Source organism: Balaenoptera ricei, chromosome 14 (genome assembly GCF_028023285.1).
Source record: "Balaenoptera ricei isolate mBalRic1 chromosome 14, mBalRic1.hap2, whole genome shotgun sequence".
Taxonomy (NCBI): domain Eukaryota; kingdom Metazoa; phylum Chordata; class Mammalia; order Artiodactyla; family Balaenopteridae; genus Balaenoptera; species Balaenoptera ricei.
This window is the reverse complement of record NC_082652.1, coordinates 10,171,676-10,195,123: the sequence shown is the minus strand read 5'-3', so window position 1 is coordinate 10,195,123 and position 23,448 is coordinate 10,171,676. Positions and strand designations below refer to the sequence as shown.

Sequence of the window (23,448 nt, the reverse complement as noted above, 5' to 3'; positions counted from 1 at the left end):
CTCCCCATCAGTCCTCCGTAAAGCAAGACACTAACTTATGATCACCTGCCCTGTGTGCATGACCTGGAATTTCTGAATCAAACCACAGAACCCCCTAAAATACAGGGAAAGAAAGAGAGAAAACAGCTAAGATAACCTCCTCCAGGGAGCTATCTGTCCCCTGTAGCACAAATTATTACTTCTTGCAAATTATCCGCTTTAGTTTCTCTCCACTATTTTAGGACAACACTAATTACTAGGCAGGAAGCAGAGAAACAAGTGCTAGGGACAAGAATCTGTTTGGTGACAGCCAGGCCCAAAATATTTCTCTAGAATCAACACATCAACTGTCCATTAGCTTTCCAGGAAATAGGCTACTTATTTACTACAATAGAAAACAAGCGTGACATTTGTGCTCAATGACATGTTTTACAAAACCATTAACCTACTTCCCAGAGAGAGGTAAATGGAGGCTGTTCCCAGTCAGTGTTAGTGTGGAAAGAGGGCGCTAGCCACGTGCTTAGATCTGTTCCCCAATTTTATGAGGGTGACAGGAACCTGGGAGGAAGCACAAAGGAACTAGATGACAGAACGAGAGCATGAAACAACTCTGGTGGCTGGGAAGATGGATCAAACCAACAAGAGAAGGTTTAACAGGATGGTATTTTTTTAAAAACATCAACTGAATAAAGAAAGATGTTTAAAAAAAAAAAAAAAAAAAACTTGTAGAAGGGCTGGTGGTGATTTAACAGATCGATGGGTGTCAGCAGAGTGCTAAAGCCACACAAAGAGCCCGGGTCATTGGCAGAGGTATTCAGAACCCAGAATGGAAGTGGAGATAGCCCACTGTTCTGTGCTGTTCAAACCACAGGGGCTTCTAGAAACTCTCTTCGGAAAGATAAATCTGTCAGAAAAGAACATCCCAAACATGGAGGGACTTAAAGTGTTCCATTTAGAAAAGAGAAGGCAATATGGAGTGGCAAAGCTACAGAGATATCGAATCAGCTGTCACAGAGATGATAAAATAAAAAGTAGTAGTTCTCTCACAGAAGCGTCACAAGGACTATAGGAGTTAATTCATGGAAAGTACTCAGAAAGGCACCTGGCACATAGTACGTGCTAATTAAACATTAATTATTTTGATTACTAGTCAAGTGATTTGATCATTAATCAATATTAACCTCCTACTTTGGTTGGAAATATGAGACTACACCCTGTTTTCAAATGTTTCGATGTTATAGAACCAATGGTTGGAAGTTATAGGCTTTAGTTTACAATAAGAAAGGACTTTCCAAGAGTTACAGTTGCCAGAAAAATGAGCTGGGATGTGTAAAGTCACTCTAAGTTTTGATATTGAGGCCAAGGTTCACCAAGGCCCACCTGTGAGGAGGGCTGGGGAAGGGACTCTCCACCCTGGAGGGGGATTAACTCGACAGGATCAGTAAGTGGGCTCTGAGCTCCGGCATCACTTCCAAGAGACTAACCGTGCCTGTAAAGGGCAGTGTGAGAAAAGCTTCTGAGCCCATTTCTGGCCCGAGAGAAAAGGTCTGGGAGAAAGATCCGTTAGTGTGGTGCAAGGGCTGGGAATTTGCACTAAATGACACAAAAATTCTTTCCAACTCTGAGACACTGATTCTGACCCCATTGACAAGAATCTGCACCTGATGGAGAGGACAGCCAGGCTGAGCCCCCGGTCTCCTGCTTACAGAGGGCCCACCACAAGCCAGGATGCCAGCTGCGTTCCGGACCATAAAGATTGTTCTTAGTTTCCTAATGGTTTCGGCTGTCAGTGAGATCTGCCTCCTATTCAATGGCAGCCAGACATCTGCTCAAAAAGCCCCCTGTGAGGGGCAGAATGGAGAACTGGAAACGTTCCCAGGTAGTTTTAGAAGTGAGAACAAGGGGACTGAATCAGGATTCCAGCCTTCTCTTCCTAGTCCTGCCACTGACTCACCATGTAACCTTGGACCAAAGCACTGAGCTGTTGGGGCCAACGCTCCTCCCTTGGAAGGAAAAGAGGACAGGCGAGATCACTGATTATTTCTGTTCTTCCTGTTTCCAACAGGTGCCTCAAGTGGGGGTGTTGCCTATTCATTCCAGATAAAAGAATGAATCTATCTGACCATCATTCTCTATCTGACCATCATTCTCTATCTGACCACTGGGGTGATTTGTCAATTTCTATTATAATGTTCTTAGTGTCACCTTTGATGAATTTCCCACCCACGTGTGTGTATGTTTGTGTGTGTGTAATTGATTTTATTTTAAAACTTTTTGTTGTAAAATATACATAAAATTTACCACTTTAATCATTTTTAATTGCACAGTTCCGTGGCATTAAGTACATTCACATGGTTGTACATCACCACCATCCATCTCCAGAACTTTCCAAAACTCCCACCCATATTTTTTAAAGCCTCATTCTATAAAACATTTTATATTCACCTGCAAAATTTTCACCACACTTTTCGAACTTAATAGCATAGTCATAATATTTCTACCAGCAGAGCCCCTCAGGGGCTACAGGTAGCACACAATAAAACCTCAATTCACCAGAATAGATAATCTGGCTAATTCAACCATCAGGCTCACTATGGCTTAAACAGAACACTCTTGGAGTCCAAATTCTCGTGAAATATCTTTATAAAGTGCATTTGTCCTGATAGGTCAATTCTAATGAACAAAGCCGAATTATCAGTGATTCAACCAAACCAGGGCTTTGGTTGGGAGTGGGAAGTTGTCATCAGTTTAAACAGAGATTTTCAGAATTCTGTTAAAAGGTACAAGGTACAGGAAATAACATAAGGAATGGATTGGTTTAGGAGACCAATTTGAGCTTTTCGTTTTGTGTCTCAAAAGCAGGGCGTCATTTCTTTTAAACCGAATTAACTGGATGTTCAAAAGCCTTCATGAGATTTGGCACTCAGTGTAATCTGATCAGGTCTCTGCCCCGTGCACAAAGCTAATTACATGGTTGTCCTATCAGCCTGCAAATTTCATATACTTTGGACATAAACTTTGTAAAGAAGAATTTAACTCAATATCCATGTGCCTGCATATTTAATAAACTTCCACTTGGCACAGACTCGCTGTGTGCTTGACACGCCATTAAGCACCATTTGGGAGGACACAATGACAAAGAGGACCCCGGCCTTCGTGACACATTCTTTTAACGTGTTAAACACCTTTAAGAAAGTATCTGGGACTTCCCTGGTGGCGCAGTGGTTAAGAATCCGCCTGCCAAGGCAGGGAACACGGGTTCGAGCCCTGGTCCGGGAAGATCCCACATGCCGTGGAACAACTAAGCCTGTGTGCCACAACTACTGAGCCTGCGCTCTAGAGCCCGCGAGCCACAACTACTGAAGCCAGTGCACCTAGAGCCCGTGCTCTGCAACAAGAGAAGCCACTGCAACGAGAAGCCCGCGCACCACAACGAATAGTCCCCGCTTGTCGCAACTAGAGAAAGCCCACACGCAGCAACAAAGACCCAATGCGGCAATAAATGAATGAATGAATGATATAATGAAATAAAATTTTAAAAAAAGGAAGTATCTGGTGACCACCTTACTCTTCCTTGAAAATTTCCACTTTGAAATCTGAACGCCTTAATTTGGATCTGCCCACCTGAAGACAACAGATATTCACTTGAGAGTCCACCCGGCTCTATTTACCCGGCGTTTTACACTCACCTCTTCCAGAAGCCTTTGTTTGAGCTCTCGTTCCGTCTCCAGCTTCTGTTGTAAACTTCGGGCGTTCATTTCAAGCATGGCGTGTTTCTTCTCCAGGTCATTGAGCTGGACATTTGGAAAAAATTGGCCGTGATACCACATTTAGTAATGTTAGACGCTAACAACTTTTGCAAATATCCACAAACCTTCTCAGGTAAAGAATAATCAAGTTCTAAAGGTCGGAACATAAATACTGGTTTTTTAAAAGTATATCACAAATGTCCATGTCATAGATAAGCCTTACGTGTGTTATTCTATGAGGAGAGAATATTATTTCTAAGGGATGGGTCATATGTAGAGCAGTGACAAGTTCTAGGAGGATGACTTCTCAAGAATTTATTTATCTGACATGCTTTGGCTGAATTGAATAATCACATTCTGAATGCTTACTATTCGCACAGGATAATATCAGGAGCTTTGGATGAAAGGACAGACAAGCTCTCTCAAGGATCTTACATCAAGTCACAAAGGCAGAGGGTGGCGCCATAACTAGACACGTATACAAATAGTGACTGCTTTGTCAGGTGACGATTTTGATAAGAGGTATGGAGAAGAGAAATTCATCCTGAAAAACCAGTCGTCAAGAGAAGATGGGGTCAGAATGTCTAGAGTCTTAAAGGATGGGTAGGACTTTGCTATAGAATACTTTAAGAACAGTCAGGTAAAAAAAATATCCTTCAAGCTAAACACAAAAGGGCTCATTTATCTCTAAATAATATATTTACTTTCCTCATGGTCAAATAATATATTTACTTTCCTTATGGTTAAAAAATGGTTAAAAAAAAATAGTAAGCCAACACCAGGAGGGTTCCTGAGTAACAAGCTCTAGCCTTGAATCTGATCATTTTATTTCTATGAAATTCTGGTAAGAAAATAATCACGGATGTCCATAAAGATTTATGTTCATCACAGTGTTATTTATGATGGCAAAAACAAAAAAATAGAAGAAGCTCAAATTTTCAACACAAGCGGAATCATTAAAATAGGTGCTTCTGTGTAATTGATGTTTCTAGAACTACATGTTCAAAAAAGATTCACTAACTCAGGAAAAGCCCCTAGTTATGTGATGTTTAAAAAAATATGTAAAGCTGTTTATATAGTAAGAACCTAAATTTATAAATAAATATTTATATGTATATACAAATTCACCAAGGTAACCGTGATGACAGTTTACCAGTCATTTTTTTCCTTACTTTTCTGTGGTTTCTGTATCTTCCACAATGACCCCAAATAATCACTTTTATAATCATGAAATTACAAAGTTACACAAAATTCAGAGGTTAGATTGCTACTTTATATTATGTGTGTGTGTGCTTGTGTGTGTGTGCAAAAGAGTGCGTATGTATGAGGCTATGCGTACACATGAAATTCCTCGGACCTTTTGTTATCTATAATATTGAAGCACCTATTCGAAATCTCTTTTAAGACTATTAGATAAAAATCTCCAGACACTGGTATGTCACTTTGTAAATACAGAATATGGAGTGTTACGTGGACAGAACACGTGTATTTCCAACGTGAAATACTGAGAACCTGCACCATCCTCAGATCCTATCGTGTCCCTGGACTTAGAACCCAGAGAGGCTGAGGCTTCCTGTCACTGCAGCAACGGAATGAGCAGGAGTCCTCAACACTCCCCACTCCCCAAGGATGTTCGACATTAGATCCAAGAAGGCTTCTAGAAATCAAATGCCAGAAAGCAAGAGTGTTGTGCACGCAGATCAAAATCTCGACCTCAGGGGCCCTGACGGGCAGGTGTGAGGAAGTCACTGACCGACTCTGATACCCTAGTACCTGCCCCCCTCACCCACGCTACTGGCAACAGAGGGCGTCCCACGGGGAAGCATAATCGCGCGACTTTATGAAACATGCTGACCATTGATCCCATGTGACTGTGTGTCAAGCGTACCTGCTAAAAGGAGGTGCACACGTGTATCTAAAGGGCGGGAGGACAGGGGCTGACCTTGTCGGAGAGACTCTCGGCCTTCAGCTTCTGTTCCTTGAGAGCCTGCTGCAGGGCCAGAATCTCAGCCTTGTGCTCCTTCACTGCCAGCTCGACCACCTGGCGCGACTCGGTGATCCGCTGATCGGCCCTCGCCCTGCGGGGAAACACAGGCGCGTTCAGAAGCCCCACCATCGCCGCCCTGCAGAAAGGAAGCTGGTCCAGCTCGGGCCCTGCTAAGCAACCAAACAGACTGCGGGCTGGCGAGATGCCCAACCTGACACCTTGTTCTGAATTATGTCTTGTGTTCTGACCACGTTCACAGAGAAGATGTGACCCACTTTAGGCCCTGGGTAAAAATACTCTTCACAGGTAAAGTTCCTGTGAATATATATGCACTTGGAAAGGCTGAAGGCGATAAGGCATCTTTCCAAATGCAACTTGGCTGGAAGGACGTCACAAGACTGTCACACCCTCCTACGGGAGCGGGAAGGGAATGAGGGCCTGCTGAAGGAACACAGGGTGCAGAGGGCCACACGAGGCCCCATGTGAGCAAACGCTTCCTCTCCTTAAAGTACATGCAAGAGGTGAAGTGTTCCGGGTGCTCCTCAAGAAACTGAAACTTGAACCTGATGGATGTATCAATATCTGTAAATAAGGTGAAAGAATAGAAAAACTGGAAGCAAACTAGAAAAATCACTGCCCCTCCCCCTTTAGGTCTTACGCTCTGCTGCGTCCACACCTGGGCTTGTACAGGCTGCTCCACTGGCAGCTCTCCTTCCCCACCCGACAAACCCAAACCTTACTCAGACTTCAAGGGTAAACTTAAAGGCCATGTCCACCATAGAACCTTTCCCAGTTTCCCTCTCAGAAGCAACCTCTCCTTGCTGTCCCCAAAGCATAAATGTACTCGCCTGGCACAGCCCACTCCCTATTTTAGGCGATAAATAGCTTGATGCATAGTTTATCTCCTCCACTAGACTCTTAGCCTCTTGAAGACAAGAATTAAGAATTATATTTTACTCATCTCGGGTCCCACATAATACCAAAATAGAGGGAGGAAAAAAACGGGGGTGGGTAGCCAAGATCTTTCACAATTGCCCCTGAAAGTATACATGAAATGTCTTCCCAAGCACAGCCTATAATTACACCTTCCACGTGTGATTGCGAATTTCTTGATGCTATGGTCAGATTCCATCCCCAAAACTGTCTCTGAAGGATTCTAGAAACAGCTGGCATAAGAGCTGGACTTGCAGGTGGGAGAGAGGGGGTCTGTGTGAGGGCCGCCAGAACGTATGGTGAGGACGGGGGAGCCCAAGAGTTTGGAGGGAAACAGCAACAGGAGGTCTTCAACCAGCAGCCCCCTTACATCAGCAAGTACCCTGAATGGGAAGATGTCTAAAAAGGGAATATTTTTACCAGTTTCTCTTGAAACTTATAGGTCCTCTTTGTTTCCAGTCTTTTCTAGTTTGATTTAGCACAGATTATACATCCAAGACAGTGATGAGTCTACTTTATGATCAAGCAAATGTGGGAAATACTAAAATGAATCTGATAGAGTCCTACTAAATGATAAATATTTCCAGGTATAGTTTATCTTGCTTACAGAGTTCAGAGTGGACTTCCCTGGTGACGCAGTGGTTGGGATTCCACCTGCCAATGCAGGGGACACGGGTTTGAGCCCTGGTCCGGGAAGATCCCACATGCCACAGAGCAACTAAGCCCGTGCACCACAACTACTGAGCCTGCGAGCCACAACTACTGAAGCCCGCGCGCCCTAGAGCCCGCGCGCCGCAACTACTGAGCCCATGCACCGCAACTACTGAAGCCCACACGCTGCAACTACTGAAGCCCGCGCGTCTAGAGCCCATGCTCCGCAACAAGAGAAGCCACCGCAATGAGAAGCCCGCGCACCGCAACGAAGAGTAGTCCCCACTCGCCGCAAATAGAGAAAGCCCACACGCAGCAATGAAGACCCAATGCAGCCAAAAAAAAGGAGTTCAGAGTACCGCAGGAAGGCAAGTTTCAGAGGAAGGTGATATTAGCGAGGTTATGGAGGAGGGATAGGATTCAGCTGGGCAGACATGAAGCCACGGGGCGAATACCAGCCCGTAGGTGTCTCTGCACAAACTAAGAAAGGCACGTGTTCTTTAAGACTGTTTACTTCCATCTGTTGGTAAACTGTCATACTGACTTTGTTAGCGCAAACGCTGCCGCCGTGAGCTGTTAAACTGTCATCATAGATCTTCAAATCTGTGACGTCTTTAGTGCAAAGGCACCCCCAGCAGCACGCAGCACACAACCCTCACACCTGTGACCCCGGCAGGAAGGGAATTCTATGCTGGGAGGACTGTGGGAACGCAGAGAAAAGATACTACCTGAACTTATTTCCTACCAAGAAATGGAAAAAACAAAACCTGTTCTTATAGAGCAGTTGTTCTCAAACTGGGGGTGATTTTGCCCCCCAGGGGACACTGGGCAATGTCTGGAGATGTTCTGGGCTGTCACGACTTGAGGAGGGAGCAGCTACTAGGGTTTAGCGGGGCAAGCCCAGGGGTCCTGCTCACCATCCTGCAGTGCACAGAAGAGCGCCCACCACAAAGGATCATCCGGCCCGAACTGTCAATAATGCCAAGGGTGGTGTAGAAGGCAGACTTGCGTCACAAATGACCAGGATCGAAACAGTGATGGTCTTGCTACATGGTCACAATGATTAGAAACCCGAGAAAAGAGTTTCTACAAAGAAAGCACTGAGATATTCTCCCTGCTGACTCCCAGGGCCCTGCATGGGGTACGTGGTCACCATCTACTGCCAAATGGCACAGTCTGTATTTACAACGAGGATGACGGACCCATTCTGGTTGGCACAAGAGTTTCCAGTTTTAACACTGGAAGTCTTATGTCCCAGGACACCGCTCAGTCCTGGCCAAGCTGGGACAATCGGTTACCCTGCTGGCAGCTCCGAGGTGGGTCCTGCTGCCGTCACCTGCCACTGGCTTGCTACCGACAGCAAGTCCCACCTGCTCTGCTTCTCAGTGTCCAGCATCCTCTGTAACTCCCGAACCCGACACTCAAACTGGGACTTCTCGTCACCAAGGACGCTCCTCCAGGCCTCCCACTGCCGCTCTTTTTCCAGCAGCTCGTCGTTCAGGGCCTCCAGGTCCATGACCTGCTCCTCCAGCATTGTGCAGGTGGTCTTCAGAGCCTCCATCGTCTGCAAATCAGTATCACTGAGTTGTGCTTTGTATCAAAGGAGGATTTCCCAGATGTTACTTTTGTCGGATCAGTTTCAGAAAACCACGAGTTTCTAACTACGGTCTGAAAGACACTATCTTTTTCTCCTACAGAATGAGGGGACCAGACAAGAATGGATGAAGGGCCATTTCTGCCGCCATCTTATAGAAAGAACCAGGAGGAAGACCCGGGAAAAGAGACCACACTTAACAATAAAGTGGCTTGGGAATTCCCCGGCGGTCCAGTGGTTAGGACTCTGAGCTCGCACTGCCAAGGGCCAGGGTTCAATCCCCGGTAGGGGAAATAAGATCTCATAGGCCATGCAGCACAGCCAAAAAAAATTTTTTTTAAATAAATACATAAAAATAAAGTGGCTCACAGAAACATTCTATTCTATTTTTAATGGTTTTAAATCAAAATCAAGAACAACCACACACAGGACTTCCCTGGCAGTCCAGTGGTTAAGATTCTGCACTTCCACTGCAGGGGGCACGGGTTCCATAGGGATGGGGAACTAAGATCTTGCATGCTGTGCGGAGCGGCCAAAGAACAAAAAAACCCCAAAAAACCAACTACACACTTCTAAAAGCCATTTTTAAAATCCACAAGCCTTCAAAACACAGACATGATTATAAAAAAGAGCCCTTTTACTGGACAGGCTCAGTCTGAGAACCCTTGGGAGAGATGCAACTGGCACCTGCTCTACAATCTAAAGGGGTTCCAAGTTTCCTGGGGAAGTCTCTGACGTTGTTTACAGTCCTTACTTGCTTCTGGCTGGTGAGCTGCATCTCCCTCTCCGTGATCTCGCGGCGGAGATGGTCTACCTCACTTCGCAGCTGTACGATCTCGTCGCTGGCGCCAGAGGCCTCATCAAGTTGTTTGGACAAGTAGAAATTTTGGTTGTTGAGCTCAGCGTTGTCCTCCGTCAGCTGGTTTAGCTGCTCCTCCAGGTCTGTGATTACCTAAGAGGAAAGGAACCCGGTTACGCAGCAAGCAAGTTGATCTGAAACGAGAAATTGCTTCTAGAGCCATCAGCGCTTGAACCTACGTGATAATGACGATCAGTGTGCAGCTCACGTTTGCCCATCCAACCCTTGAGAGCCAAACTCAATCTCCCACACCCGCCCCCTTAGCGCCCAAACACACATATGCTGTGGGAGAACAAGAAATGTCTCGGATTCTTTTCTGACTCAGGATTCATCGGGAAAATATGGTAAAAACAAATCAATCAAAAGTGCCTGCCATATGGAAGGGGCAACTTTAAATGAGATCAAGTTCATGGACGATAATAGAATGTGGAAGATGCAAACTGAGGAAAGAGGAATAGTAGAGAGACTGGTATCACAATCTGCTAATTAAGCCAAAACGCCCAGGACACCATCTATAGGACATTATCCTGGGAAACAGTCTTAGAAAGCAAAATAAAGTTCTTATCACGGAAGACTGAGTGAAGGACACTAAGAGTTATTTTAATAATATTTTAGGTAATAAATTTAAGTTCACGCAACAAAAGAAAAAAAAAATTTAAGAGACTCTCAGAATAATCCTGAAAATATAATACTGTATGACAGCATCACTTTAAATGGTTCTTATTATGCAGCTGGCTATCAGAAAGTGGGAAGGCATGTATATGAAATTGTCATTTTACTGAGAGAGATTTAATCTGGTTTTACTATATGATCTCCCTGCTCAATGGCGGAATGATTTCAATTTCAGTGCATTCAGCTTTCCTGTTCTCTTTGCTGAGGTTTAGTACCAGCACTTGCAAAGAGCTTTTATATATAATACTTTAGAAGTTTAAGAGCAATTTTCTAATAATAGCTGGAATGAGGCACACTGGTGGTAAATTAAATTTTATGTAACAAAAAGGAGTAAATTAAAAGGAAATGCCTCCGAGCCTATGGTTATTGTTTCACATTTTCAAACCTGGAGTAGACTTAGTTTCTGAAATGTTGCCACTGTTTCCATGACTAACTCCCTATTTTAACCTACTTCGACTATCGATTAAAAAAAAAATCTTCCCAGGCACATAGAATTAAAGAACATCAATTAAGTAGATTTGTTCAATGTGGCCACAGCTTTTCATTTTGTTAACTGTGCTGATGAGCTTTTAATGCAGTAAGTGGTCTAGTAATTTGTATTTTAATATCAAAAGCCATGTTAATTCCTACTGTGCTGGTTTGTATAACACTATCAGCTACAAGAGGGGGAATAAAGGTTATCTGGTCCGGTTCTTGGCTAAACCTCCTTCTTTATCAGGGTTAAAAAAAAAAAAAAAAGGAAAAAAACTGCAAGTCCATCACTCCTTGCAGGCACTTCTGCCTCACAGGGAACCCTGTATCACCCTTTGTGTGACGTGGTTAAATCTCCCGAAAGCAGCAACAATGGATAAACAATGCAGTAAACCCATTCCTTAAGATGGTCTTCCTCCTAGACTGCAAATGTCTCCACTGTGCTTCCTTCTACCTCTGCCCCCAAAGGAAAACAACAAGACTGATGAGGCAAACTGGCTTGGAAGCTGCGCTATAAAATGGATTCTGGAAGCCCCGAATAAGCCACCTTGAACTTGGCTGGGTTGGTTTCTCCACCTGACATGGAGGTAAATACTATATTGACTACCTCCTCTGTTGCTCTGGTTTTAATGTTTTGGCTTTTTCTTGCGTGCTATTCTACTTTAACGCATCATGTGAAACACATGGGATAAAAATTAGTGAACAAGATGTTGAGGCATCAATGGTGCCCCATGGGGAGCAAAGAGACTACAGAAAATCTACCCACATAAGAATATATATGCTGCCAAAATAATTTACTTGTCATTCAAAGACATATTTAAGCCTTTGGGTACCTACTCCCTTTCTTTGACTCATGAAAAACAAATGCAATTTATAATAAGCCCATTTCTGCCACTTCTTCTCCTCCTCCCCAAATTAGATTATAAAGTGCTAAAGAAGAAACACTTGAAAAAAGTCAGGGAGGTGCCAAGATTACTACTCTCATTTCGATTGACATGGGCCCACTGGAGTAGGAAGAGTCCTTCTATCTCCTTGTCGTCATCCTGTTTTCAAGGGGTCTCTGACTTCTGTTTACACTTTGTGATGACTGGCTCTGTATCTTGTCATCACCTCTATGTTGCCTGTTTGACAAGAGGAGGATTAGGTGCTCGCACAAAGCATCCGAGGCCTCGTGAAAGCATGTTAGCGCATTCGGACGTTTCGTATGTTCTTCCTGCCCAAAAGCCGTAACACGTTGAGCTTGTGGCTCTGCTGGAATTGCCAGAGTGTTAGACACACAACAGATACTGGGCAGACCTGAGACACAGGCAGTAAATTAATGACCTCCGTGGTTAAAAAAAAAAAAAAAAAAGAAAGGATAATAATGGACTATCTGTGATTTTGAACCAGGTTATAAGCAAAGAGAATTCTTAGGTCTACTTTGTGGGTATATTCTCTCTACACCAAGGGCAAATGATCTGTTTCCTGTATTATGAGTCTCTTAAGCTTTCAACCCCAAGGAAAGAAGGCAGGAAAGATAAACTGCAAGGCTGATTCCATCTTAGTGGTAAAAAAAAAAAGATGAGGGAGATAGCTTTGTAATGCAAGGGCCAGCAGAGCTTTCTTCTATGCTGTTTTTACAGATAAGAGATCTTGGTACAATTCTAACAGAAAACAGGGATACAAAAAAAGTATCTACTCTGTGTCCAAAAAAAATTTTTTTTAAAGATCTCTATTTGGGGTTATCTGTTGCTTTTTAAGCACACCTCGTGGTTCTGAGATATATATGTTACCTCTCACACCTGACTGGGCAACCGACAGAGGGAACGTTACCTGGTAAATGTCCAAGAGCATGTTGGGGGTGAAGACACCAGCCAGACAATGAGTATCAGGCTGAAAAGACACAGGGCTGACATCCTCTTTTAATGCCTCATTCCTTCTTGAAGGCAGCTATTTGCATATTATTTATTTTTAATCTTATAGCTGGCAGATTGATTCATAATTAAAACCGTGTCATATGTTGGCCCACCAACTCCTCTCCAAAACAGACTTAGGTAGGGTTTTAGGTGCCAGATTGAATCAAATCCTTTTTTTAAATTTCTTCAAAATATAGAAATGGCCTGAGCTCGAAAATCTTACTGCTCATGAGCTTTTTAAAAGCTGCTAACTGGGAGCTCCAATTGATTGAGCTTTTATAGGAGTTCCCACCGGTGACAAAGATGACATTGCCCAGCGGCGACAATCCTGGACAGCACCAACGAGAAAGGAACATCTAGCGCGCTCTCCTAAAGTGTCTATAAAGCAGCCTTTGAACTTGCGAAAGTATAACTGAGATCTACCATTGCTGTCAAGTGTTGTTCTAAAGTGGTGGTTTTCAAACATTTTTAAGGAGCGGGACCGTTTTCTACACAAGATTCTGTGGTAAATCCAATATAATAAAATGATAATAGCAACCAACACTGATTAGCGCATTCTGTGGACCAGGCCCTGTACAAACACCGATGCACCATCTAATTCTTGCAGGAACCCCCATGAGGTAGGTATTATTACCAAGTTTCGGATTCTATGACTCAGTGTTTCCTAGGTTTTACTGTCTCTGAAATCTGAATGTATATTGCAACTAAGCAGCTGTCTCTCTTCCCTCACCCAGCCCCGCAAAGAGCAGTAATTAAATGAATTATGCATCTTACAATCAATGGTGTATTGGAATTGAGGACATACAATGTCATCCCATTTCACGGACAAAGAAATGGAGCCTCAGGAGTGTAACATCACATAGGTTACCAGGAGACCAATTTAGAATCTGAACCAGTCTATCTGAGTCCAGAGCGTGTGGTTTGGACCCCCAAGCTACCCAGCTGCCCTAGCTGAAATGTGGGTGGGGATCACTTTCTTGGGTTCCCCCTCCCACTGGGAGAGGCCCCCAAAGGCTTCTCCACAGAATGCCAGGGGTAAGTAAAGAAAGGATTAGAAGTCACTGTGCCAGAAAAAGCAAATGTGAGGGATAAAGAGAGTACAAAAGTTACATAAGAAAGTAACCAAATTTGTTCTACATATTGGTATATTCTATTAAAACTACACTTGCGATTTTAAAAATGGGGGGAAGGGAGGATTACAAAGGCACACAAGGAAGCTCTTGAGGGTGATGGCTGTGTTTATTATTTTGATTGTTTTGCTGGTTTCACAAATATACACACATTTCAAAACTCATCAGGTTATTGTACTCCGATTATCCCTTAAGCTGTAAAAAGAAAAAAAGCTGTAAAAAAAAAAAGACCAAAAAAGGAGAAAAGAAAACTCCAGATGAATGGAACAGGATTACTGATGTACACATTTAAAATGCATCCAAGTTTATTTTAGGAAAAAATAGTAATGTTAAAAAAAAAAGTCACAGTCCTAAAATGATCTATATTTTATTCAGTGATCATTTATGAGCATGTATGTAATATAAACAAATAACTCTTGTGTAAAATAAGAAACCAAGAAAATAAGAAACTAAAAAAGTAAGGCAAGAGAGTACAGGAACAGAATGCATCAATTCCTCAAGGAAGAGAAGAAATCAACAGATAATGCTAAGGCAGGCTCACCCTAGATCCAGCCACTGGCAACAGGAAATAGACCTAAATTCCATCTGCCAGGTACCTACTAGAGTGAAACAGAGGCACGTCCCATGACCTAGCTATTCCACTCTTGGGTATATGCTCATCAGAAACAAGGCCTTAAAGCCGTCAAAGGATCTGTACAAGAATGTTCCTAATAGCTTTATTCCTACCAGAAACAACCCAAACAACATCAACAGGAGAATGGATAAACAAACTTCAGTTCTATACACACACTAGAAACACGACACCATAATTAAAAAATAACAAAATCTTGATGGATGCAACAACATGGATGAACCTCAGAGACAATTTAAGTAACAAAAAAAGCTAAACCCAAAAGACCACATCTTCTATGATTCCATTTATATGAAGTTCAAGAACAAGCAAAACTAAGGTATGGTATCAGAGGTCAGAATACTGGTTACCCTTAGGGCAAAGGATGCTGATGGGAAGAGGACAGGAGGGAACCTTCTGGGAGCTGAAAAGTTATGTATCTTGATCTTTGTTGTGGTTACACAAGTTGTCTACACACATACAAATCCATCGAGCTATATGCTTAATATTAGTTGCACTTCATGTACTTTATTGTGTGCATTTATGAGGCAGGGGGCAAGAGGGGGGAGCATATGCCAGGACTTAATGTCCCATTTATAGTAGGTAAGGAGGAAAGAAGGAGTTCATTACAAGGAAAGAAAATATGCCTATAAGAGGTAGAGGGGTGTTTCTGGAAATTTACAGATGCAAACAATACAAATGGAGACAAGCTGACTGAGAACTGACTAAGGAGGTAACAGAGCGATGAAAGGACCAAAGAAAGGAGGTAGAACCATGAATAAGGACAACATTCCTCCCTTCTGAAAGGGGCCTATTTTAGTCCCTCTCTCTGATCAAAAATAGACTCTGAGTTTCCACTGATCCTACCCTATTATATAACCTATGAATGATGCTTATCTGCTCCTGGAATTGACTTCTCTCAATAGAAATAACGACTCCCAAAGAGCCTTAGATTATGAATTTGCATGTTAGGAAGCCAGATTTTGCCTGTTGGGAAGTTAACACTTCTAGATTCCCCAGGAGAAGAACTTGTTGGTCTTCCCTCTCTGTAGAGGCAGCAGGGTGGAGAAGCCTGACGTGTCTAACCGCCCCTTACCATCTGGGGCCAGTCTCAGACAGAACCTTCTAGATTGGAGAAGGAAGGGGAGCTGCAATGGGATTTTTGTTGCAGCTACTGAGATCTATTAGTGGTTCTGCAGTGAGAATTATTTTGACCATTCCAACAAGCCATCCCCAAACACAAAGAATGGTTTAATTTTTTTTTAAACTGGCAGGAACACAAAACACTGAAGTTATCTGAGGCTCAGAAACTTCCAAATCAGTTTGACCTCATTAACTGCTTCAAGCTGAAAGTTTATATCAAAAATCAGTCACTGATATTAGAATGAGATGTCCCCCTTTCCTTCTCAGTTTTAGTTTCATGTTATTCTCATCATCTTTGGTTAATACTCACAGTACAGCTGTTACGAAGGGCATCAAATTTGCGCTGGATTTCATCTCTATGTGCCTAAAAGGTAAGAAGTTGATTATAAATTTTTCATAGGGTGGAATACAATTCTACGTGCTATGGGTCAAATAAAGAAAAATCACAATTTATCTAAAAAAGCCAAGAACGCTGTTGCAGCTGCCCCAGCACCTTTTTTTCAAAGAATTAATCAAGTCATACCCAACAGGAGAAGCAAAGTTACAGGAATACACAATGCCTATTAATAACAATTAACTATTTAGACCACACATCACACCCTGTACAAATATATATTTAACATTCAGATTAAAACTAGGGACTAGTGGAAGAAAGGAAAAAAACATAGGATGAAGTTTTACTCTCCTTTATTTGTCTTCCTCCCCATTCTTAATCTGTTCCTCTTCCCTCCAATTGGCTGCCCACCACTGCCCCCCACCCCCGCCCCCAAGCCTTCTCCCAAGAAAGACACAAACACACATATACAGGACAATAGCCAGGACAAAGTAGGGACTTTTTAAAAAATTAAATCCAAAGCTGCTGAGATTCAGAAACCCTACGTAGACCTTGAAGTAAATATAAAGGTTTTCACCAAGGCAGAGGTGCTCTAAACCAGTAGCATTCATTCAGCTGACAAGGATATTTTGAGTACATACTACATGGCAGACACTATGGCAAGATACAGCATATCTGGCCTCACCTTCATTCTGGTGCGGACAGGTAGAAAATAAACAAGGGCAGGATTACAAACAGTGACAAGTGTTATGAAGGAAACGAACGGGGTCTAGGGAAAAAGAATAAGGGGGGAGAAAAAGAACTCACTTAGATGGGGCAGTCAAGGAGGGCTTCTCTGAAGAGCTGACATTGAAACTGAAATCTGCAGGATGATGAGGAGCCAGCCATGCAAAGAACAGAAAAGAGCAGAGGGAACAGCATCTGCAAAAACCCTGAGGCAAGAAAGGGTTTGCTGCATTTGGGGAACAAAAAAGGACCTGAGTGGCTAGAGCAGTTTTTTACACTTCAAGCTGTGACTCAAGAGCGAAGATGTCAAGTCAGATTTTTTTGGTTTGTTTTATCCAATGAAATGGAATAAACAGGATAGATTAGGAAACATCAGAATGTACCTTGGAGAGTAAAGGTAAGCACCATTGTTGGAAACTTGTTTCAGATACCATAAGTCATCAAGTTTAAGTTGCTATCAATTGTAAGATTTACCACAATTTTATGTAACATTAAGAAAAAGAAGTACTGCCAATGAAACTATGACATGTTTATGTCCTTATGACTACAGAATCATATACAGGCTATAAGATGCATCCTGATTATCTACCTTAAAACTCACTGAAACTCAGTATATAAGCTCCCTTGTATGAGACTGCAAGGTAAAATGTATTCTTCTGTGGCCAAAGAGCAAGAGAGGGAAAATGTGGCCCAAGCTGATGGTAGAGAGGCAGGCCCAGACAAAGAATCTTGAAGGCCAAGAAAAGAGTTTGGATTTCATTCAAAATGCAATTAATTGGAGGCCAACAGAGGTTTTAAAATGCAGAGTGACATGGCCTGGTTGTCGTTTTGTGGATACTGCAGGAAGAACAGATCAAAACAGGACAAATGTAGAAGGAAGTTCAAAAACCACTGAGGTGGTTGCTGCTGCCATTAAAGGAAGAGAGGAGGGTGGCTTGGAGCTGGACATGGCAAAAGATGCAGAGAAGTGGATGGAGGTGAGATCTCTTTTGGAAGCACAGGAAATAAGACTTGCTGATGGACATGCGGGCCAAGGGTTCCTTAACAGACTTTTGATTTGGAAGACAAGGTAGATTATGGCACCATTTGCTTAGCTATGAAAGCCCAAAGAAGAATCCAGTTTGAGGCAGAGGAAAAAGTGGCCCTTTGCATTAAAAAAAAGTAAAAAATATTCATCTCTATCAGAGATTAATAAGTAATAAATGCTGGAGAGGGTGTGGAAAAAAGGGAACCCTCCTACACTGTTGGTGGGAATGTAAATTGGTGCAGCCACTATGGAGAACAGTATGGAGGTTCCTTAAAAAAATAAAAATAGAGCTACCATATGATCTAGCAATCCCACTCCTCGGCATATATCCAGAGAAAACTCTCAATTCAAAAAGATACACGCACCCCAATGTTCATAGCAGCACTATTTACAATAGCCAAGACATGGAAACAACCTAAATGTCCATCAACAGATGAATGGATAAAGAAGATGTGGTATATACACAATGGAATACTACTCAGCCATAAAAAAAGAATGAAATAATGCCTTTTGCAGCCACATGGATGGACCTAGAGATTATCATACTAAGTGAAGTAAGTCAGACAGGGAAAGACAAATATCATATGATATCACTTATATGTGGAATCTACAATATGAGACAAATGAACTTATTTAGAAAACAGAAACAGACTCACAGACATAGAAAACAAACTTATGGTTACCAAAGGGGAAAGGGCAGGGATAAATTAGGAGTTTGGGATTAGCAGATACAAACTACTACATACAAAATAGATAAACAACAAGGTCCTACTGTATAGCACAGGGGACTATATTCAATATCTTCTAATAAACCAAAATGGAAAAGAATATTTTAAAAAATGTAGCTGAATCACTTTGCTGTACACCAGAAACACAATACTGTAAATCAACTATACTTCAATTTTTTTAAAAAAAGAAAAAGGTCTATAAGAGAAGTAAGTCAAAAAATTCAGCACCTAGCCTGTCAATGCAGGGGACACGGGTTCAAGCCCTGGTCCGGGAAGATCCCACATGCCGCGGAGCAGCTAAGCCCGTGTGCCACAACTACTGAGCCTGCGCTCTAGAGCCCGCGAGCCACAACTACTGAGCCCGAGTGCCACAACTACTGAGCCTGAGTGCCACAACTGCTGAAGCCGTGTGCCTAGAGCCCGTGCTCTGCAACAAGAAGCCACTGCAGTGAGAAGCCCGTGCACCGCAATGAAGAGTAGCCCCCACTTGCCGCAACTAGATAAAGTCCACATGCAGCAACAAAGACCCAACACAGCCAAAAACAAATACATACATACATAAATAAATAAATTTATTTAAAAAAAAATTCAGCACCTAATTTAGCTGTGATGTATTCTCTAAATATGTCTATTTTGCCATAGATTTATATTTTAAGTTTATAACAGCAGATTAGCCACTGCAGAAAAAAAGATTAGTGAACTTGAAGACATAGCAACAGAAACTATCCAAAATGAAATACACAAAGAAAAAAAAAAAAAAGACTTAAAAAATGAACAGAGCATCAGTGAGCTGTGAGACAACTCCAAGGAGCCTGATACACATGTACTCAAAGTCCCTGAAGGAGTGCAGGAGTGAGACAGAAAAAAATGTTTGAAGAAATAATGGCCACAAATTTTCCAAAGTCAATGAAAAACTAAATCCATAGATGCAAAACGTAAACGAGCCCTAACCACAGGAAACATGAAGGAAATTAAGCTAAATCACATCATAATCAAACTGCTTAAAACCAGTAATAAAGGTAAAGAGCTTAAAACCAGCCAGAGAAAAAAGACAAGTTATTTATAGAGAAACAAAGAGAAGAAAGATTTCTCCCAGTGAGGTTGGAGGGGTTTTGGAGGGGAGTAAGCTAGAAGACAGGGGAGCAACATCTTTAAAGTACTGAAAGGAAAACAAAAACAAAAATCTGTCAACCTAGAATTCTATACCCAGCAAAAATATCTTTCAAAAATGAAGGCGAAAGAAAGACCGTTCCAGACACATAAAAGCTGAAAGAATTTGCCACCCACACACCTGTACTATAAGAAATGTTAAAGGAAGTCTTTCAGGCAGAAGATGACAACCAGAGATTTAAATCTACACAAAAGAATGAAGAGGACTGGAAAAATGGTAAAACAAAACAAAAATCAGTAATTGCACAGATGGACTTACAGATTCATAAATTAAGAGTTATCACTTAGAATCAACTCAAATAATTAGCCCCGATTTTCATGAACTAATTTAATAGATTATAATTTTTTCCCCAAAACTCTGTTTTTTGCCTAATAATGATATGAGAGATTTATTAATTAATGGGGCAAGAATACTATTTATCTAAATTAAGAACGTGGCTATTTGTACCACTGATGAATCTCATCTGTGAGTATCCTAGAGGAAGAATCCTTAGGTTAGTAAACTCTAGAGCTGGAATGAACAACTTTTTTCTTGTAAGGATCAGATAGGTAAATATTTTTGGCTTTGAAGGCCACTCAGTCTCTGTCACCACTACTCAACTCTACCCTCACAGCACAAAAGCACCCACAGACAATATGTACACAAATGGGTGTGACTGTGTGTCAATAAAACTTTATTTACAGGAAGCAGACTAAATTTGGCCCACTGGCTATAGCTTGCCAACCTCCACTCTAAATGACTATTTGGTGTGAAATTACTCAGACAGAAACAGGAAGCTGAAGGTGGAGTTAACTTCTTCAAAGCCTAAGCAATGATTATAAAAAAGCTTTCTGGCCTAGACTGAGGGATAGAAGACCTGTTCCACTTTATGACTAACAGCAAAGTTTCCAAATAACACCACACCAGTAGAAACTTGCCTAACTGCCCCACAGTAGTCTGAAATTTCAATCACTAATATTTCTATTATAATTTACCATCATGAGGCCTTTGGATCACTCTGACACATCAAATGACAATCCTCTTTGAGGGTATAATGTAAGGAACTACCATCATTATGGCTTTTATTATTGACTGAAATATAAACACAAAATGTAGTTGTGACTGTTGTGACTGCTGGAAGTACTGTAACAATCATTGAACTGATGTGAGCTTTAAAATGGCAAGAAACATGTTTTATGTTCCTTTGAAATAAGTTGTAAAACAAATGCACAAAAAGCAAAAGGTCACATTATATATAAAGGTAATAAAATATGTAAGACATATGTAAGACAAGCTTTGGATTCTTTCAATGTAATATCTGAGTGTTAATTAGGTGTTAGAAGCTACAGGGAATAAATATTTACCCTCTTAAAAATTACTGAGGACCCCAAAGGGCTTTTGTTTATGTGAGTTATATCTATCTCTATTAACCACATTAGAAGTTAAAGCAGATTTTTTTCAAATATTTATTTATTATTTCTTTTAAAATAAAAGTATTGCTTTTGCACCATCGGTGCAAATGTTAACACAATGAAAAACGCCACATGACAGCTTAGTATTATTATGAAAATAACCTGAACTTGGGGACCCCCCATGGAGCCAGAGACCCACCCCCCCCCCAACGTGAGAACCACTGAGCTAGGGGTTGGGTGGCAAGAGGCAGAATGGACAGGCTGCATCCTGGAAACCAGAGAGGCACTCACTCTGGGGAGTACTTATGTCTTCTTTAATTTTAAGGAAAGTTACAAGAGGAATGAAGAAAAGAGAATTATTATGCAACCTTGATGAGAGAAAATGCCTGTAGAACTGTGAAAAGGAAACATGTGTTTAGATGTCTGACTTCTGGGATCCACGGTCAGGATCCTAGAACACACGTTTCCACGCATCCACCCCTTTCCCTGGGAAGGCTGGCACCAAGCAACACTGTCACCTTAGGTGACCCAATTTCACATCTTGCCTATCATGCCGATGGGTTACTAATTCAATACAACAATTGATAGCTATGTAAAAGAGAAAAAGAGAGCGTGCATTGACTAAGGATTTTAACAAATCAAAGAGGATGACTCTGGGATCCCACCATCACGCTCTGCTGGGAGGATCCCTTTCTCGAGTGTCTCTAGCTTTTGACTTGATTATTCAGCAGTAGTCATTTAACAAAATCAGTAAAAGAACGTGAGGGCAGGGACATGAAACGTGTTCGTGGGGCCATGCTGGTGGGCGCCAAGCCCACACGGTTCCTCTACCCCGCGGCCCCATTCAGAGCAGCGCTCCCATCGCGTCGCGTGTCTGCATGCAGTGAAGTGTGCATGCTCAAATTCTCTTCCACAGAAGAAGGCATTACATGGAGCCTTTTTTTTTTTTTTTTTTAAAGATTTTTTGATGTGGACCATTTTTAAAGTCTTTATTGAATCTGTTACAATATTGCTTCTGTTTTATGTTTTGGTTTTTTGGCCACAAGGCATGCGGGATCTTAGCTCCCCGACCAGAGATTGAACCCACACCCCCTGCACCGGAAGGTGAAGTCTTAACCACCGGACCGCCAGGGAAGTCTCTACATGGAGTCATAAATTTCAATTCCAGGTGGAAAATTCTCTCTTCCACCAGTAAGCACTGAAGCATCTCAAAAGCATGGCTTTTTGTTTAAATCTGACTCTCTTGTTGCTGTCCACCTTGACTCAATCTCAGCTTTTAACGGCCAGTGAATTTCAAGGCAAATGCAATTGACAGGGTGGGTAAAGGGAGAGTGGGAAAAAAGAAAGCCTGAGGAAGACCAACAATGGCGACTGGCGGCCCCTGCCACACTTCTTCAATGGAGAGCTTCCATTTAACTGTGCTCCATCTATTTTTGGCCCAGGGGCAGAAGCCAAACAGGGTAACTGCTCCCATCCCAGGTGAGGAGGTGGCCACCTCTTAGAATTAAAGCAATAATAGCCCATTTGACTATTTGCTTTTCTTGATAAAACAGCCTGCTATGAAGCAAACAAGCCGCCTAGGAGATCATTTTAGATCCAGCTGATTGAATTTGATTGATGCTTACGCTGGGTCTGAACTTGGACCAGAACAATGAGAGAGGGAGAGTCAGGGTACTGCATCTGTGACCATTTTCTCTCTCTCTCTCTCAGAAAATTCATTCTTCGGAACAAATTCAACAAAGTCATTCAGGCAACAGCCACCTGTGGTCCATGACCAGATTTATGGGACATAATCAAGAGGAGGGGAGAGGAAAAACCCACAGCCTTCAAACTGAACTGAGGCAAATTGATGTGAGGTTTGGATTCCTGCATGATGGGCTTACAAACAGCTGTTTGACCAAAGGCACTTTCCTGTCATCATTGTGAACAAACCCTACTTTCCAAGGGATCCTCATCTGTGAGAGTCGTAGAGTCCTAGTTTCCAGACCTAGGGAGGTTCGTTTCTTTCTTTCTTTCTTTCTTTCTTTTTTTTTTTTAAGATGCTCTGAGGCAGTGATCTCATCTGACTAAATTAAGTCGTGACTTGCTGCCGCGCAGGCGTCCAGCAGCCATTAGACACAGCACATTCCGACCAGCAGCAAGACAGGACTGAAAGACTAATTTCCCCACAGATAAACAGCAGCGACACAAACTCTATTGTATACCCTCCTCCTTCCAAACGGGCAGGGTAAGACGCTTGACCACCGCCTCCCTCCCAATTCCAACAGAGTAGAGAGGTAAATGCTTCCCTCTCCTCCACTCCAGAGTAAAAGGATTTGAGGGATTACAGGCCAGTCCCCTGGGGAGAAAAAGCTAAAGACACAGCACCAGGCTCACAGTGAGGACTCATTAAGTACAG

General features: G+C 42.3%; 1 protein-coding gene across 1 annotated transcript in view; it reads right to left on the bottom strand.

Annotated features, from left to right (window-relative positions):
- Positions 1–23,448, bottom strand: part of CIT (citron rho-interacting serine/threonine kinase) — a 168,435-nt gene that overhangs the window by 26,898 nt on the left and 118,089 nt on the right. The window contains exons 24-28 of the mRNA XM_059895171.1: positions 15,984–16,037; positions 9,648–9,845; positions 8,670–8,863; positions 5,671–5,806; positions 3,669–3,773 (exon numbers count right to left, since the gene is read on the bottom strand). Coding sequence (XP_059751154.1) covers positions 3,669–3,773; positions 5,671–5,806; positions 8,670–8,863; positions 9,648–9,845; positions 15,984–16,037 — 687 coding nt within the window. The remainder of the gene's footprint in view (positions 1–3,668; positions 3,774–5,670; positions 5,807–8,669; positions 8,864–9,647; positions 9,846–15,983; positions 16,038–23,448) is intronic.